The 15,708-nt window shown below is 40.3% G+C and overlaps 1 protein-coding gene across 1 annotated transcript in view; it reads right to left on the reverse strand.

Moving 5' to 3' along the window:
* LOC306859678 (plexin-A2-like) overlaps window positions 1-15,708 on the reverse strand; it is a 187,396-nt gene that overhangs the window by 156,076 nt on the left and 15,612 nt on the right. Inside the window, exon 2 of the mRNA XM_079400847.1 lies at window positions 1,076-2,404. Coding sequence (XP_079256973.1) covers window positions 1,076-2,278 — 1,203 coding nt within the window. The 5' untranslated portion in view covers window positions 2,279-2,404. The remainder of the gene's footprint in view (window positions 1-1,075; window positions 2,405-15,708) is intronic.

Genomic DNA, 15,708 nt, shown 5'->3' on the forward strand with positions numbered 1-15,708 from the left:
TCTGACATCATGCTAATGGCAAATTTACTGAAGCTAATAAAGGATGCCCTGGAGAAAACCACGTAGCAATAGTTTGTTATTAAAGACTCACTCATAAACTCATGCACACACATTGCAAAACAATCACTGACAGCCATAAAAACATACACACATTCATATATATTTATATTAGCATTGACACACCAATTGTCAGTGTGGTAATCTGTAAATAAACATATACACAAAGAATTATTAGTGCCTCTAATTCAGTTTGTTTACAACCCCTGTTAAACAGCAAATAATTTGAAGACTGTGGTCTTTTGGGAGCAAGTCTAGTAAAGAACAAAGAAAATGCTTGAGTAATTTCATGTGGTCTTCTATGTGACTTCCTGTTACATCCTCCTTTTTGTGGAAGAATTTAGGGATGTTTAAACTACATATTTTTAAAACTGACTGGTAAGTTAACCCTGAATAATTAATCTGTTTCTAGATTTATTTGCATTTCAGCACGTTTCAGTGACTACATAGGGTAAGAACACTGAAAAAATTAGACTAGAAATCATTCTATGGGATTTGTTGAGGTGTGCTTTCATGCTTAGACTAACCCTAACCATGTCTGACATTCAATCCTGTAGGTTGTGGGGTCAACAGGATTGCTTGGCTAGTATCCTGTTACATTCTTAAGAATGAAATATGGATATGAAAGAACACCAACCAGCAACATAAACATTATGATGCAGATCCTATCTTCATTCCAAAGAAAACATAAAATTAGTAACAATTCCCCATCTGACTGTTTTGATCTACAGAGGTTTTCTACTGAGCAGAAGCAGGCATGGGAACTGTCAGTTTCTTAGAGGGCAAAAATGTATATTGCGCCAAGAGAACAGCATTCAAATGCAGAGAACTCATAATAAAGCTCTTAAATAAGCCATGCACACAACAAGCTCAATTAAAGTAGTACAATTTGGAAAGAGCTTCCATGATTAGGGTTTCATATACTACATCTAACAATGCTTCACATTCAAAGCTGGTTTAACAAGCTAACTAGTAAGCTAGATGCTGTGGCTAGTAATAACAAAAAAAGTTTTTTTACCGCTTTGGTACAAGGTACATCCTTTCCCAACAGCCAGTTGAGCTCCAAGTTCCCCTCTCCCTGATAGCAGGACTGCATACGCTCCTTGATCCGTGCATTGATGTCCCGGATGCTGAAGACGCAGAGGGCCGAGTCATCAGGTGGATGGTGGTACTGTTTTTGACCTTTGGAAAAGACAGCAAAGAGCACATCGTCTTGAGCGCTAATGTTGAGGGATGCTGCAAGCACTCGTCCAGGTTTGCCCAGGTAGGCTGCTTGTAGAAGGCGGTACTCAATTCTGTTCCGGACACAACCAATAGGCAGTGACACATAGGAGTGGAATTTGTGGTCATCTTTGCAGAGTCGGACGATTCGAGAGGTATAAAACAGGTCGTTTGAGGGCCCGCTGGAAGACATGCTGTTCTCAGGCGTCTCCGGTTGCACGGTCAGGAAGTAGACGAAATTGCCACTGGCAAAACCATAGATGTAGTAGATGTCGAAATGAGAGACCAATGCCAATGTATCGGAGGGAATCTTGATGAGTGATGAAACAAAGTCAGTGTGTAGCTCGTAGTCCAGCATAGCTGAAGACTCCGGGTCACGAGGAAGCTTCCGACTTGAGATGGTTGGGAAGTAGTCTTGCTTCCCATCCACAGCTGTACCAATGAAGAGGGTCCCATCCTTGCCCTGTGAGGGCACGATGACTCCATACATGGTGCCCGTCTGGTTGACACTGGAAAGGTAGTGCTCCTTTTTATGAGAGGGCTCCACAAGGATGAAGAGGTCGTCCAACCGTAGCAGTTTGCAGACACCTTGGTAGAGGCTGCCGCAGGCAAGTAGACGGTTCTGAGAGTAGTCGATGAGTAAGAGCTTGTTGATGTTGTTGGTAGAAACCAGAGGTTCAGTGCAAGGCTGAACGATAAGTGGAGGGTAGCAGGCCTTGTTGTCATCCTCTGGACCAGTATCATGGGATACTAGGAGTGTCAGGTTGCCTGATAACTTGTAGACGCGGTTGACAGCACCAATGTAGAGTGCGCCTGTCGTCTTGTGAACCGTCATATGGTTGAAGGCCCATTCTCGTCGCTCAGGGTGAAATGTGGTAAAGGACTGTTCACAGGACACTACAGGCAAGATTAAGACTAACAACCAGCACGTAAAGGACCATTTGGAACCGCATCCAGGGCTTTGCTTCAAAGTCCTCTTTGAATCCTGCTGTCCCTCCATGATCCGAGGGACCCGACAGGTTAGAAAATGAAGAGTTTAAAGAAGAATCAGAAGGCTTAACCTTCGTCCTCGTAGTCTAAAGGTTACCTCTATGGTCCAGCACCTCACTAGGGTCTTCACATTTTTCTGAAAGAGAGAAGAGCAAGAGCAATGAGTACATAAATCAGCATCAGAACATCTAGACTCGCAAAAGGAAACAGACAATGGAAATTGCATCTCATTCACTAAACCAAGGCCCTACTTTGAAGGAATGTGTCTACTAACCCAAGAGGGGGGCGGCTTCTCTAATGGACAATGGCAGGAAAGGTTTATTTTCACATTCCAAAGGAATTGTTGGGCAGGATTACACAAAGCAGGAAGGTGAAGCACATCGTAGCAACGGAAATTAGCATGACCTGAGTCACGCTGTTTGCTGGTTCTCTGAGACAGCAGTTTCTAAGTACGGCATTCAGTCAGAGGTCTCTAGAGTAGCGCCTGTTTTGTCAATTACAAGATCTAACATCAAAAAAGAAAAAAAGAAAGGAACTGTAGCAAGAGCATGTCTGAACAGGTCTGACAAATCGTTTTAGAAGTATTCTTCTTTTAGCTGCGGAACCATTACATTTTTTGAGTAATGCATTTATGTCAAGAAAAGTGCGCTTAAGAGCTTTCCTTTATGACAAATATTAACATCATCCTCTCATTTCTTGACATTTGCTTCTTTCTTATTATCTACACTTCCCAACCTAGTTTGTCAGTGAGAAAAGTACATTGGGAAAAAAAAGCAATTTATGTAATAGCAGTTTGCAAAGGCCGGTATAGTGTCTTCTCCCCATATGATAAATCAAAAGGGGAGCCCCCATTCTTCTGCATTTATCCCAGGGAGTTAATTATCCAATCCATTGCACGAGGGAGGCCTGGATCTTATTACTACAACAAAGTGTGAACAAATTGGGTGCCGGTTCCATGCACCCTGTTTTTACTATCTGCTCTGTAAGGGGGCTGTTTAACAGGATCTGAATCCATTAATTATGCTTCCCAATTCTGTTCGTCTGTTTTTCTCTCTTTACTTTTTTGTATCCCTTTGACACCATTAAATCCTGGAGGGATTAATCATTGGCACCAGAGCAATCATCCCTAAACGACTAAGGCAGCCATTAGAGATACGCAATCTACACTGTCCGAACACAATCACCATATTTCCGCTCCTATTTTTTCCTTCCATTTGATTTGCATGCATTATCAGTGCTAGGTGGTCCAAGAGGGCTAACAAATGCAGGCAATGCCTTCACATCAGAGAATCACATATGATTAAGCAAAGCAGTCCAACAATTGTAATTGTTGTAACAAATGCCGAAACATGGTGATGAGTTTAAGTGAACAGAGCTTTGCTAGTGTGCTCGAACATGTCAAGATATAGAAGCCATTGTTTGTCTCTTCGTGGCTTGCATGTAGAGGCTAAAGGGACAAAGTGATCAAAGGTAAATGGCATGTGCAGAATTATAAACAGTACTTTGCTTACATACAACAGAGTGCTAATATACTAGCTTAGCTGTCCTCCTAGCTCAGTTCTGAGGTGCAGTATATTAGCATGAGTTGTAAAACCCAGTCCAAGGTTTGGTTTTGTCCTTCACGCTGCTCTTTTTTGTGACTTCGCACATGCTGGAGGTGCAAAGCACATTCCCCTGGAGGTGTTATCTGGCATCTGCAGAGCAAGCAACTTTCTGCAGCATTCTGGATTTTAGGCCTCATCTTCACGAGCACAATCCCTTTTTCTCTCTAACTGTAAACCATCACCTGTTTTATCTTGTGTGATTTTGTGCGCTTAACTACCACCACCCCTCTATTTTCTTCCATATCCCTAGCCCCTTTTTCCCCTGTTCCCTGCTGACTGCTGGCTCAGAGCGAGTGTGCGTCTCTCTTTTTATGTCGTAGCGACAGCTGCACTGAAGAGGGGACAGAATGGTGTAAATAACGACTGTTCAAAGTTTAGCAGCAGTGCTGTCAGGAACAGAAGCAATAGGGGCTTTGTTTATTATGCTTTGTGTTTTTTCCCCTCCTTTCTGCAACGCCTGACAGGACTCTGCTTATTATGCAGCCTGGCCAAAGAACTGAATAGATAAGACTGATTCGCCTCTTAGCTTCCTTTTATTGTTTGAAGTCAGTCCTTTACACTTGGCTCTCGGAAGAGATTACCATGTCAATGTTTGCACCTGTGAATCACGGGTTCGTCACACCAGAGTCTATAGCGATAATGGTGCGATTTAGGCAGGTTTGTCCGAACAGGCATCTGTATTGTGGAGACAACAGCACGGGCATTTTGGCAAGAGCTGTATTTCACCATGACAGTGATTCACAACCGTACAGTGCACCAATAGAAAGGTAACAGTTGCCTCATTAGCATATCCATTATGACCTCACAACCACAAGAGACTGAGCTTTTATTCCAATGTCCTGCCTCGGTCTCTGGTTTGATTTGTAGCAGAGTTGCACCTGCATTAGTAAGTTTGATAAAAAGACAGTTACTGCACTCTAGGGAATACTATTTTAATAATTTAATTAAAATATATATATATAAAAAAAAAATACAAATTACAATAAATACAATAATAATTACTATATTATTATTATTATTTATTTTATTTTTTTACATTTTACCATGATTTTGCAGATTATGCCCCAAAAAAACAGCACAGAGCTTACTACGATTTGGAAATCCAGTATACTTTACCCCAGGTACAATTTGGATTTAAAGCACTTGGATTTGGATTTAACCATCACTAGTACTCCACCAAGCCCCTGACTGTTATTTTAGTTCCATCTGACTGAGCATCAGCACATGGTTCCACCGAGTGTCATTTTATCATGTGAAAATCCATCCCTGGGTTATAATTCTCTCATCACATTTACATTAAACTGACCTTCGGGATACAATGCTGTTCAGATGGGATCCAAATTTAGCACCGCTAATCTCTCATGAACCATGGCGAATTCGAGGCTATGCTTCTAAAAGATTCCTCTGCTGAAATGTGCACAGGCACAGAGCTGATTTTTCAGGCCACATTGGTATCTTTTACACTGTGGTATCCGACTGGATAAAGCTCCAAAAAGGGGGTCATGGAATTTTCTAGTGCGTTATATCCAAATACATGGCCTTGGATTTCAATGCGGGGCTAAATGTGAGCGTACAGACTGAACGAACAGGAAAACCACTGCATTCCAGTCAGCGCTGAGGCTGTGATTACTGTACAGGAAAACTGTTGTTTTCCTTAATGAACACTAAGGCAAAACAAACCACATGTTAGTGCTGTATAAACACACAGTGGCCTTGACTAACTCTGTGCAATTCTCTCATCTATAGAGTATCTGCTAATATAATGATCAGATTTCTGCCATGCACATTGCGGTAGCTTCCTAATCTCTGGAAGTACGAGCCATACTTTATATTAGCGTTGGCATAGGGACATTAGCAGTGGTTTAGGGATGAACGAGCAATCTGCTATGTTGTGATTCATTGCAGACTCTACCCACAATTCAAAGCACAGGCGAACCGTTTCAATGGACAGAAGGGTAATTTTAAGCTCTGAGGGCTGATCTCTGTATAGAGAGCCTGGCTCAAGGGCTCAAGCTATGGATACGAGTGCCTCCCCGTGTGCTGTGACATATTTTCTCTCCTTTTATAAGCTACTTAACAATAGAACCAAAGTTGTTTGATCTTTTAAATTCATATTTACAGCTATTGTACTGCTTCAGATAAAGAACCTAAACCACAATCCTGTTATGGCGGAAAATCCTATTAATTGTTGTGCAATAGGAAAAAAATGACACTTTGGAATTTCATGCCTGGGATTAATCCATCATTCCTAATAACGACTAATCTTTGAGCATGTAATCTAAATGGTTAAATAAATACCAATAGTCATACCGGCACAGAAAAGAAAGTTATTTAAGCAGACAAAAAGAAAGTCTGAAAAGTTGCTGCATTTGAAAAGGCCGATCACTTGGCAGCGAAAAGTCTTATCTCTGTTGCCATTTTTTTTAGCAAGTTAAAAATAGAAAGTCTAATTTTCCTTGAGGGAAGCAGCACTTTGTGGGAGTGCATCTAAAAAACGATTAGTAGGAGAGGTTAGTCCATTAGTCTTTATTTCTTCCCTGACATTCTCTGGTGGTGATAATGAGAGGCTTTGTGAGAGCAGGGTGTCGTGGCAGTGTAGTGATATTTATAATTTCTTTTGTCTCTGCGGGAGCTCCGGCTGTGCCAGTAATGGCTGCTTCTCTCTCTGTGCCAGCTCCCACTGCCGAGTGCATCCATTTCCCCATAGGGAAATGACACAGTGTGAAGTAGGGACAGATTACACTCTCACTGACCACATGGCTTCCTGTTGGTCTTCTCTCGCCTACTCAGGCAGTTTTGTAATCTTCTTCCATGGAACTATTGGCCAGGCATTGGAAAAAACAAGACTTTGAGTGCAAATTGCTAAATTACAAGCAAAAAAGCAAACAGCAAATGTGTTTATTTACTTTTACTCTTAAAGTCAACATGAAATCAAAATAGACCCTATTTCTGTTTCTTACTGTGAACGATTTGTTGGTACATACTATTATAAATAGCATGTACCAACATGCTGATTTACTAAATCTTTTATGCAAATGTAAATACTTGCTTTGCCTTTGAAGTAACTCTCCTTTTCAGCTGCCCCCTCCAAATATCAAACAAAACAAAATAAAACAATAAAGTAAACAAAACACAACAAAATGAAATGAAATAAAAAACACATAACTAGAAAAACAACAAAACAAACAAAAATCTAAATGCAAATAACAAAAATAAAATTTATTTATTTTAAAAGAAAATAAACAAAAAAAGCAACAGAGACCACTTTTGACTATGAAATCCATTCCTTGTGGATTAAAGTAGTTTTTTTCCCTCTGACTAATGGTGTGTGCATTATTCGAATTGAATATTCGAATCGTGTTATTGCGCTAGATTATTCACGGGATGTTTTTCTTGTCACTCGTGAATAAAAACACAGAGTAATGCTCTCCTCTATTTTCTGATTCAACTGGACATGTCAAACTGGACGTGTCAATAAGCTCTTCACTGATTGGCTTCAGTGAGCTGAAATTGTTCAACTTGCGTGGAAGATGTGATTGAGGCATATATGGCGCATTCGCAGCAATCGCATCACACAATTTGCGTCATTCGCATCACTCGGCGCATTTTTGCATTGACTATGTAATCTATTCACGTGAATAATTAAGTTCGCTTTTGGTGCACACACGATAAGTATCTTGTTAAATCGGGAAAATGTCATATTATTGAAGCAAAAAATTGTAAATCCCGTATCATGTTGACTTTAAGAGCCTAAAAGGCTTTAAACTGATGATGTCACATTTACCTGGCCAATCAGCCAGCTTCTTGTTACCGTATCAACTCCAAAAGTAGAGGAAGCCTAGGTCTCATTCTAACTGGTCAGTATTTAAAAACCACCAGGCTAATTTTAAGGGAGGAATTGCATCAGGATGCCCATTAGTAAACCGTGTATTCATTATGCAAATGTCAAAACCACTAAAAGGCACAGTCCTAATTAGCACGACTCTAGCGTTGAACTTTTGTACTGTGCGGTCAGCTACACAATGTGCTTGCTAGACAAGTCGATCCTCAGGCAACTTTTTAGAGACCAGTTTCCCGCTATTATCTCGGTCTGTCTCTCACCAGGACACTGAATGATACAGTCTGACTGAAGCATATCAAAGTCTATTAAATCCCTCACACATTGCGATTTCCCACAGAAAAAGCCATGTCAACATGACATCAGAATTAGCAGCCGTCAGCAGGCGCTCTTATCCCCGAATGCAAACAAGGGTGTGCGGATCTAATCTTTGCCTTTCACCCGCAACCTGCTGCTACATCCCCGCATCCTCCACACTTCCACTCTGTGAAAATAAACTCCCTCTTTTGCTCCCGACACAGTCCCTCGACTCCGCTGAGGGGAGATTATAACATTATTGTTATTCTAATGTATTTTGTTCTCCCTCCCACAGTCGCCACCTTCTCGGCTAACAAACACAGATGTGCACACAAACAGGAGCTTGTTCGAAATCACACACTTCTTTACACACACTCCAACAGTGTCTCGGCCTCACACCTATTACCACGACTGGCAATCTGCTTAAGGATTTACACACACACACATACAGGAAGTACTTCTCATCAGAGCTGTCTGTCAAACTTGGCACAGGTTTCTATTTAGGCTTATTTCCATAAATCTGAATTGTAAAGGGCGGCAGTGGGAGACGGAGAGGCCTCGGAAAGACACAAGACACAAACGGAAAATGTCACCAGAGGCCACAGGATTCAGATCTACCTCCCTCGGCTTTGCGGTTTTGAATTTAATTAAGCGCTTTGATTGACGCAACGCTCGTTTATCAATCAGGAAACTCAGTGTACGCTTTTCAGCCTGTGAGTTTTGAAAGTCAACATTACACCGAAGAGTTGCACATGAAAGAGTGAGAGAAATCTGCTGCTGTCTGTTCAGAATTTTCTTCTTTCCGCTCAATTGTTTCCATCAGAAGTTGATTATTTGCAGGATGGTTGATGCAAGTTTTTGAAAACTGTAACCAGATTTATTCAAGATGTGACTGACACCAGATCCTAGAAAAAAAAATCCACAAAAAAGAAAAAATGTCCCACATTAATCAGCCACGAATGCAACAAGCAGCGAAGTTTCATTGCTATTTCTGTCATATTTAGTTGCCCCGCCCACTGTGGAAGCTCATTGGGCCAAAACTGAAAACAACAAAAACAGTCTACAAAACAAAAGTTCACAAGCCCTGTTTAACTCAAATAAATAAATAAATAAAATAAGTATGAATGAATGATAAAAAAACAATATTAATAAACTATAAAATTGAAAATAAAATTTTAAATAATTAATCAAACTGAATAAAAAAAATGCAAAATTAATAAATAAATAATGTATAATTAAATATAAAAATAATAAATAAAACAAATATAATAACAAAAAAAGTTAAAGAATACAAATAATAAAGAAATAAGAAATAATATAAGAAAAAACATTAAATATAAATTCTAAAACAAACAAATAAATAAATACAAAAAAAACTAACTTTCAGCTTTAACATCCTTGAACTTTTATGGCGGTAGTGTCATTGCTGATTCAACATCACATTGTATTAATAATGAACAAAGCATCATGGTGGTTTAGAACTTTTAAAACTACTGTAAAAGCATTGGTCTCTGATCTCTCTCCAAAATAATCTCTAATCTTCAAAAATATATATGCCCTGAATTTTTTTTAAATCACTACAATCAAAGTCTCTCTATACAACTGTTACTTGCCCCTTCTTATCCATCTCTCACATTCCAGGGTCAAGTCGGGGGTGTTAGGACAGAGTGAGAGCAGTATTAGGAGTCCTGCAGCAGAAAGGAGGACGGGAGAGATTTGCCGGGTGCTGGATTACGTAAACAGCAGCGCTCCCAGCTGTGAGAAGGGAACGTTAAGCTCTCTCAGGCCCACATCCTAACACCCCAGACTGAGGTCAGTGTTAAACCAAAGCCTCACACTGCCAAAAGTCAGCCACAGATATAGCCAATGAGCTAAATCACATCTCAACACAAAACCAATCAGATCGTGGCATAGCGAAACAGAGCCGCTATCTAATAATCAGCCTGAATCATTCTCAAACGCCACTGAAGCTGGCTGCTTAACACAAATACACCCCTACTTATCTCCTATTTAGAAAACACAATGAAATCTGATCAAATCCTCAGAACAGACTCAAAGAAGTCGAAGAACGAATTTAACCTTCATGTGGATTATGCCACGGAGTGGATTTCTCCCAAAGGAGTTCCTCAGCTTTGGATCAGTGTATAAATGTGCGTGCGTGCGTGTGTGTGTGTGTGTGTGTGTCTCCGGGTTTTGGCTGGCAGGGAGACGGGGCCGTATGAGACTCTGGCACCCAAGAGAGAGGGAGAGGCAGCAGAGGCCCAGCTATTCATTACTCCAGCTGGGTAACAACCCGTTACAACAGCAGTCACAACTCCAAAAACTGGCACCCACACATAGACTATTATCTGGGGCAGATTTACACGGCCTGGCACGCAGAACTGAAAAAAAGAAAGTCAGCGAGATGGAAGCGAGAATGATTTACAATGTTTGTGGAAAAAGATGGCATAAATAGACGGACAGCAATGTTACGGAGACGACTGAACTGCATAATATTACTTCAATCTGCCGCCGTGATGCGTGGCTCTCAAATCCGACGCATTACATAAGATATTCAGGGAAATGAGTGGGCACCTGCCAGAATAATCCACTCCATTCTGCTCCCACTGTTTCAAATAAGAGCTCGCCAACGGGATCCAGCGTGCTAATCACACAGCCACTGTATGCACAGCCACTCAGAGCTACCACCTGGCTACTCCACACACAGCGGGAGGCACAGCTAGCGCCGGCGAGGTTTAAACACACACTCATCCCACAGTGACGGCAGGGCGACAGGGACGCCGCCACACGCAGAAAATGACACTTGTGTGTGTGTGTGTGTGTGTGCACAATTCAAGCAAATGTGACTGTCTTCAGTAAGTAGCGGTCAAGTGATGCCATTATCCAGCTTATTGGTAACTATTCAACAAATAAATAAATGGCATGAATTAACTGGTAGAGTGCCATGTAATTATTATTATTTTTAAAAGAAGTATTAGTATTATTACCACATTTATTTATTTAGGCCTTTATAAACAATAACAATACATTAACAATAATAATAATACTTATTTTTTTGTTTGTCTGTTTGTTTGTTTGTTTGCCTGTCTGTCTGTCTGTCTGTCTGTCTGTCTATCCTAGATTCAAACCACTGTCCCACCCACAACCTTGGAACTGAAGGTTCAACATAATGAACACCGGTACAAGAAGGAGTTTCAGTTATGGAGTCTAATGGCAGGTAGTAGACCAGCGTCCATTTTACCTACTCTGCTTCACTCACTATTGTCTAATCAATCAGATGCCAATCCAATTAATGCAGTTGCTGTGCAGTAGAGCATCCCATAATGGCCAGTAGCAAAGGGGGCCACAATGTTCCAGGTTAATCTGTGACAGCAGAGCTAAAGTATACTCTTTCATAATCCTTTTTGTGATAACTCACTGCCACGTAGCTTAACTAACAATAAGGACAGCAGACGGCCTTTAAAATGTCATTCAGAAATATTACAGACTCCTCCAGTCTATGCAAAACCACAATATACTTCCTGACCACTAATACATGCGTGAGACCATTAACTACAGAAGTTTACGGTACAGACAGGGACAGATTTGCAGCAGTTGATGTATTTTACTCCATCATTGTTGTCGAGCACTTGAATAAATCATGTAAATGCTGCTGAAATAACTGCTTTGGTGTCGTAAATCTGTCTGTTAATTATAGACTTATGGGGCTGTTACTGTGTATTGCTTTCTATGCTCAGGCATGGAATGTTAGGAAGCCACACTTAAATGCTTTACTGTCTACACAGGGAATGACAACTGTATGCAGTGTCACGGCAGGCCGCACTGGCCGGATCATCCGTCACGCTCTCCCCAGGCGTATAGGACATCCTCTCTGTTGAGTATATACTGTCACTGAGCAGCGTTTATTAATAAACAGAGGGCTGGGGAGAGCGCTCTCGATCCAGCGGCCCACTGATGTCTCTCAGTCAATGCCCATCCACCCAGCCGCATCCACAGCATATCAGCTGATTTATCGCACATATATGCCAATGAACCCCCATGATAGTCACTTCTTATCCTAGATCAGTAAGTCAGGGACGCTCTTTAAATCACACAAGTCAAATCGACGAACCAGTGTGTGGGTCATGGAAAGGTTTGACTGCACAAAAAGCAATGTTGTGAACAATGTACGGTTTGGCTTTATATTTGAATCCCATCAAAAACATGTCCAGGCAATATTTTAACCCAAAATCAAAAGGAGTATTGTTGTCCCTGTTCTAAATAAGGCCTTCATTTTCTTTAAGACCAAAATCTCATTCTCATGGAAGAAACTAGCAGTCCTGACTTTTTTTCTCAGAATTGTGAGATATAAACTCTTAACTACTTAAATTGCATTTTTACATCATAATCATATTTAACTTCCTTTGTGATGAGCAGGAATCAAACCAAGATCCAAAAAAACAACAACAACAAAAAAGCATGACATTATATCTATCTATCTATCTATCTATCTATCTATCTATCTATCTATCTATCTATCTATCTATCTATCTATCTATCTATCTATCTATCTATCTATCTATCTGTGTGTGTGTGTGTGTGTGTGTGTGTGTGTGTGAATTGAACAGAGTGTTGGGGAGGGAGATTAGCATAATTATCATAAAAATATCATAATGCCAAAAAATGCTAATGATCCTAAAACAGTCTCTTTTCGTTTTTTCTTGTGATTTTAGAGTGAAATAAGACCTGGAAATGTTTTCTTAAGATTGGCCTTTAAACGTATTTATAACAACGATGGCTGAGGGAAAAAAGATCTTATCACAATGCATAAAATCTTGTTTTTCCTGTGCCAAAGATTGCAAACTACAGCACTCAGGGGTGCAAGATTAAAAATAAATGTGATCAAGCTTACAGATTACAGCCTCAACATTTATTTTATAGGTGATGTTTGAACGTATGCCCGTTTAGCTCTTATTTGTTCACATTTACATGTAATTAAGAGTTTCTGCATGACAACTACATCTGTGAAACAGGCACACAATACATAAACACATTGCTGAGCTATTCATCAGTAAACAGAGCTCAAATCTATATTGATCAAAACTAAGGCATTATTAGCCCCGCTGAGAGAGCGACTGTAATACAGGGTCACACCATAAGAGTCCAGCTGCTTGTTTGCCATTTATTTATGCATTTATATGGATTTAACACACCAGTCTGCTCCAGGCCCCGCTCCACACGCTCGCTGTGTTATACCAAAAAAGGAAGCTGCTGTGATATAAGAGCCGATCTCTCCCAGAGCTCATAGAGTGAGTTAATGTTTCCGTAAATGCAATCAAACATAAGTGAAAAGCCTCTCATGCCACAAGATACAGTACAATAAGCACGTAACTTTGAGGCAGAAAGATTGAGAGGCTTTGCAATGAGTGGACAGATACTTTTTCTCTCTGCTATCTCATCCACTTTATCTTGATACACACCGAATAAGTGTTAAATGTGTCCTAGATTCTATTTCTCTGCTTTACGGTTACCATCCAGCACACAGACGCCTTAAAATCTCATTTAGCACATACAGGACCCATTTCTTCAGTCTATTACATTAGACAAGGCCTGAGCTTCCCCAAAGTGCTATTGCTCTCTCTCCGTCATCCTCTTGTACTCGTCCAGCAACCACAGTTTCCACAACAAAGGCCATAATTTCATCAGGGGTGATAAAAACTGAGAGAATCAAGTCAGCGGCTTGTTACTTAGCTTAATATCTGCCTGCATCGAGGCAATAAGGGAACAGCATTGCCTGTATTAGCTAGTGAAGACTTACAGACCTCTTACAGAAGCACAGAGAGAGTCTGTCATGGCTTTATCTCTCCTTTTCCTCTTGCCCTTCAGACAGACATCCTTTCCAAGGATGTACACCGTGAAGCCCAGCCTGACGTGATCGCTTTTAGGTTGGCTGCAGAGACAGACACGCTGCTGCTCCGAATGAATTCATTCAGATGACAGGCAGATGACTGGGACGGCTAAACTTCACATGGGTATGAATAAATGAAAGCAATTAGTGGATTGGTTAAGTACCACATGGCGACAGAAGTAGGTCAAAAGCTACCGGATCGGAAGGAAAATGTGTCTGAGCGACCATCGGGTCATATATGAATCTTACTCCTTGCATTTAACGGCTATTGTTATTTTCATCCAGCTGGGTTTTCACATATCATGGAAAACAGGATTTTTAAATATATTTATATTCAAACCTCAATCCAAAAAACCTTCTAATAGCAACTAAGCCTCAAAATCGTGTCATTTGGAAGTCACATACATAGTGTTAAGGTATGCCCACATTTATATAATCACTTTCTATTTATTCATTTCAAATACTAAGAGGTTACATATAAATAAATACACATAAAAATCTTAAGATAAAACAGCAAAAAGGGAGTTCAGCTGGTCATGTGATCTAAACATGGCAGCCACTGTGAGGAGACCCTCTCCATGTAGAATAAAACAGTTTTTATTATGTTGCTGACGTCAAGGCTGGCTCTTTTAACTTGAGAACACCCTAGCAACCAGTTTTTATCATCACTAACAAAACACTAAATGAAAACACATGGCATAACTGAAAAAACACTAGCATAACTGAGAAAATAAATTGATGATGTCCTAGTCAATAAATGTAATAATCATAAATATGATACTTCCTTTCTTTTAAAGAGGAATTTCTGAAGAACAAATAATGTTGAAATGTATCTTGTTTCCTTCTGTCAAAAGAACCACATTGAACATACCTTTCCATAAATGCCATAAATATTCTTTTTCCAAAGTTTGCATGCCTATAACTCAAGAAGTAATATAGAAATTGCAATATGATTATAGATTCTAGTTCTTTTAACTAGAATTTAAATTTAAAGTGGAATTTCTGAAGATATATATATATTTATAGAACTCCTGGTAAATTGGGATGTCTTCTGCTCTTATGCATGATTGAGGTGTCCAAACTATTTCTAAAAGTAATTAGTGATTAGCCAAATCAAATTCTAATACTTGACAGCTGGTGAGGCAAGAAGTGGTCTGCTGCCAACAGCACAAGGAGCCTGTCCATCTTCCGGCCTGACTGAAAGGGAAAGGTCAGTAATATTTTGAGCGCTTGGAAGTGCCAACTTATTCATCCTGAACGCTGACAACCATGGTATCTAGCCAGCGGAAATGCTGAGTCACTGCTCTCCAGACCGCTCAGAGTTCAATGCCCAGAGGAAGGAGTGTGAAGTGGAAAATAAGAAGCCTGCTTCCTGTAGGCCAAACACCTCGTGAGCGCTGGCATCATGTGACCCTTGATCTTTGACAAGGTCACTTCCTTTTGCACAGACTACCTGCAAGACCCATTCAATGTCAGAGTTTCAAGACAAATTAACATTTAATATTTAGACTGCAACATTCATAGGCCACTAAATCCCAAAAGATGAATTTTACATTTTAAGAAAAATACAAGTCAATTCTCTCAGCCGTTCTTTGATTTGCTCACCGAGGGCAGCGGATAACCATGCTGATATTCCATTCTTCACAAATGTGAAACTGAAAATCGAGCTGCAGAGGAGCTGCGGAGACTAGTGAATGTCACACTGACCTACAACAACGGATGAAGAATTTTGTGTCACGATACGAACACCAAAGCACTTTTTCCACTGAGGCATGAATCTAGCACACCAGGCCAGGTGTGAGAGATCAGGCTTT

The sequence above is a fragment of the Barbus barbus genome, assembly GCF_936440315.1.
Source record: "Barbus barbus genome assembly, chromosome: 40".
In the NCBI taxonomy this organism is placed as follows: Eukaryota; Metazoa; Chordata; class Actinopteri; order Cypriniformes; family Cyprinidae; genus Barbus; species Barbus barbus.